We start from the raw sequence: 3865 nt of genomic DNA on the forward strand, positions 1-3865 counted from the left end.
ACAGGTTTAGAGCGAGGCAGACAGGTTCAGAGAGAGACAGATAGGCTCAGAGAGAGAGACAGACAGGTTCAGGGAGAGAAAGACAGGTTTAGAGAGAGACAGACAGGCTCAGAGAGAGAGAGACAGACAGGTTTAGAGAGAGACAGACAGGTTTAGAGAGAGAGAGACAGACAGATTCAGAGAGAGACAGACAGGTTTAGGGAGAGACTGACAGGTTTAGAGAGAATCAGACAGATTCAGAGAGAGACAGACAGGTTTAGGGAGAGACTGACAGGTTTAGAGAGAATCAGACAGGTTCAGAGAGAGAGACAGACAGGTTTAGAGAGAGACAGACAGGTTCAGAGAGAGAGACAGACAGGTTTAGAGAGAGACAGACAGGTTTAGAGAGAGACAGACAGGTTTAGAGAGAGACAGACAGGTTCAGAGAGTGACAGACAGGTTTAGAGACAGACAGACAGGTTTAGAGAGAGAGACAGACAGATTCAGAGAGAGACAGACAGGTTTAGGGAGAGACTGACAGGTTTAGAGAGAGAGACAGACAGGTTTAGAGAGAGACTCACAGGTTGAGAGAGTGACAGACAGATTCAGAGAGAGACAGACAGGTTGAGAGAGAGACAGACAGATTCAGAGAGAGACTCACAGGTTGAGAGAGTGACAGACAGATTCAGAGAGAGACTCACAGGTTGAGAGAGAGACAGACAGGTTTAGAGAGAGACAGACAGGTTTAGAGAGAGACAGACAGGTTTAGAGAGAGACAGACAGGTTTAGAGAGAGACTCACAGGTTGAGAGAGTGACAGACAGGCTCATAATAAATATGATTGATATTTCACACATTGTTTCTGTATTTGGGGTTCTCACCCTTTGCGTTGAGGAAGAAATGATATTTTTGGTGCCTGATTTGCACATGTAGGATCCTGAAACGATTCCTCCTTCAGCAGGAACTTCATGCTGTTTGTTTGGTTGAAGTTTCTCTGCTTTATCCTCTTTGGTGTGATACCACTCTGGGATAGATTCAGAATCAAATTCAGGACAGGTCAAGATGGCAGATCTTCCTTTAAACTCCACTCCTTTAATGTTACAAACAAACATTAACATCATGGCCAACATTCATTTAAAGCAACAGATCGAGTCTTTCTAAAGTTTTCTTACCTTGACATTGAACTTCCATCACAGCTGCAGCGATCAGCAGAATCATGAAGATGAAGCGACTCATTGTTCCGACTGTAATCCTGATGATATGTTCAGTATAATGTCACACAGAAGCTCTCGGTGTGTGCAGCTCCTCTGACAGACTTTCTGAGTGAATTCTCCGTTTCTCAGACTTCTGCAACCGGAAGAGGAAACCTCAAGCGCTCTCATTCTCTGCATCTGATGCTTCATGATAATGTGACATCAAACTCTGCAGAAGTTTTCTAATATGACAAGATGGAAACGGTTCTTTGACATTATTTCAATCCGTCTGAAGACATTCGTCATTAATTGCACAGTAGATTCATCTGAACGGACTCTTGAGATGATGAAGACTCGTTATAGTTTGTGATGTCTGACAGTATGAGAGGAAGAGTCTGATCTGATACTCCAATACAAACTTAGTTACCCCTTCTTATCAATAGATATCCATCCGTTAGGGTGAACTTTGACACAACATTAAGTAATTACACTATATTCATTAAAGTATATATTCAAGGCTCTGATGCTGCATACAGAACAGTCGCAGAACTACACGCCCACCAGAAGCCTGTGGTCGGATGAGAGACACCAAAACACTTTACTGGATGTTCCGCTTCATCGTATCACATCGAATCGATGTTCCCATCTCCATCCGTGAAGCTGACTCACTCTCTAAAACATCTCCTCATGAGCACTTAATAACTCACTAACAAACACACAAACATTCATCTTTAATTCTGTTCTGATCTCCTTAAGATCACTCCCTTCTGCTGTTTTAGCGTCTGTCAAATCAATCAATGTCAAATGTATGTGGAAGTAAAAACACAAGTTATGCATTTCTTTTGTGATTTTATGGTAGTTTTGAGGTTCTTTACCTCTAAATGATTCAAGTTCCCCATTCAAAATCTTCACTTCAATAAAAAACACTCCAGTAAACTGAAAGATTGTCAAACCTCTTGACAATGTCCTGCAGCGGCGGTCTCTGGTGACATCTGCTGGAATAAAATAACAATTACAGGACTGTGCAACAGTCATACGATTATTTATATCTGCAGCAACAGATGGCATTGCCCCCACAGTGCCCCACAGTGCCCCCACAGTGCCCCACTGAACATCGAGTCAATCTGAGATTACATAAAGAGAGAGAAGAAATTAAGACTAAAAAGATAGAAGAACTAGAGTTCTGCCCTACTCCAGCCAGTATTCACGGGTTCTGCCCTGCTCCAAACAGTATTCACGGGTTCTGCCCTGCTCCAAACAGTATTCATGGGTTCTGCCCTGCTCCAAACAGTATTCACGGGTTCTGCCCTGCTCCAACCAGTATTCACGGGTTCTGCCCTACTCCAAACAGTATTCATGGGTTCTGCCCTACTCCAACCAGTATTCACGGGTTCTGCTCTACTCCAACCAGTATTCACGGGTTCTGCCCTACTCCAAACAGTATTCATGGGTTCTGCCCTACTCCAAACAGTATTCACGGGTTCTGCCCTACTCCAAACAGTATTCATGGGTTCTGCCCTACTCCAAACAGTATTCATGGGTTCTGCCCTACTCCAAACAGTATTCACGGGTTCTGCTCTACTCCAACCAGTATTCACGGGTTCTGCCCTACTCCAAACAGTATTCATGGGTTCTGCCCTACTCCAAACAGTATTCATGGGTTCTGCCCTACTCCAAACAGTATTCATGGGTTCTGCCCTACTCCAAACAGTATTCACGGGTTCTGCTCTACTCCAACCAGTATTCACGGGTTCTGCCCTACTCCAAACAGTATTCATGGGTTCTGCCCTACTCCAAACAGTATTCACGGGTTCTGCCCTACTCCAAACAGTATTCATGGGTTCTGCCCTACTCCAAACAGTATTCATGGGTTCTGCCCTACTCCAAACAGTATTCACGGGTTCTGCTCTACTCCAACCAGTATTCACGGGTTCTGCCCTACTCCAAACAGTATTCATGGGTTCTGCTCTACTCCAAACAGTATTCATGGGTTCTGCCCTACTCCAAACAGTATTCATGGGTTCTGCCCTACTCCAAACAGTATTCATGGGTTCTGCCCTACTCCAAACAGTATTCACGGGTTCTGCTCTACTCCAACCAGTATTCACGGGTTCTGCCCTACTCCAAACAGTATTCATGGGTTCTGCCCTACTCCAAACAGTATTCATGGGTTCTGCCCTACTCCAAACAGTATTCACGGGTTCTGCTCTACTCCAACCAGTATTCACGGGTTCTGCCCTACTCCAAACAGTATTCATGGGTTCTGCCCTACTCCAAACAGTATTCATGGGTTCTGCCCTACTCCAAACAGTATTCACGGGTTCTGCCCTACTCCAACCAGTATTCACGGGTTCTGCCCTACTCCAAACAGTATTCATGGGTTCTGCCCTACTCCAACCAGTATTCACGGGTTCTGCCCTACTCCAACCAGTATTCACGGGTTCTGCCCTACTCCAAACAGTGTTCACGGGTTCTGCCCTACTCCAACCAGTATTCACGGGTTCTGCCCTACTCCAACCAGTATTCACGGGTTCTGCTCTACTCCAACCAGTATTCACGGGTTCTGCCCTACTCCAAACAGTATTCACGGGTTCTGCCCTACTCCAACCAGTATTCACGGGTTCTGCCCTACTCCAAACAGTATTCACGGGTTCTACCCTACTCCAGCCAGTATTCACGGGTTCTACCCTACTC

General features: G+C 45.2%; 2 protein-coding genes across 2 annotated transcripts in view; one reads left to right on the forward strand and one right to left on the reverse strand.

Moving 5' to 3' along the window:
• The window catches only part of LOC127658074 (T-cell surface glycoprotein CD3 epsilon chain-like), a 2584-nt gene extending 1345 nt beyond the window's left edge, over window positions 1–1239 (reverse strand). Inside the window, 3 exon segments of the mRNA XM_052147175.1 lie at window positions 860–889; window positions 892–1068; window positions 1151–1239. Coding sequence (XP_052003135.1) covers window positions 860–889; window positions 892–1068; window positions 1151–1214 — 271 coding nt within the window. The 5' untranslated portion in view covers window positions 1215–1239.
• A 510-nt stretch (window positions 1240–1749) lies between these two features.
• LOC127657705 (CREB-regulated transcription coactivator 2) overlaps window positions 1750–3865 on the forward strand; it is a 25596-nt gene continuing 23480 nt past the window's right edge. The window contains exons 1-2 of the mRNA XM_052146547.1: window positions 1750–1791; window positions 2403–2591. Coding sequence (XP_052002507.1) covers window positions 1750–1791; window positions 2403–2591 — 231 coding nt within the window. The remainder of the gene's footprint in view (window positions 1792–2402; window positions 2592–3865) is intronic.

Source organism: Xyrauchen texanus, chromosome 17 (assembly GCF_025860055.1).
Source record: "Xyrauchen texanus isolate HMW12.3.18 chromosome 17, RBS_HiC_50CHRs, whole genome shotgun sequence".
Taxonomy (NCBI): domain Eukaryota; kingdom Metazoa; phylum Chordata; class Actinopteri; order Cypriniformes; family Catostomidae; genus Xyrauchen; species Xyrauchen texanus.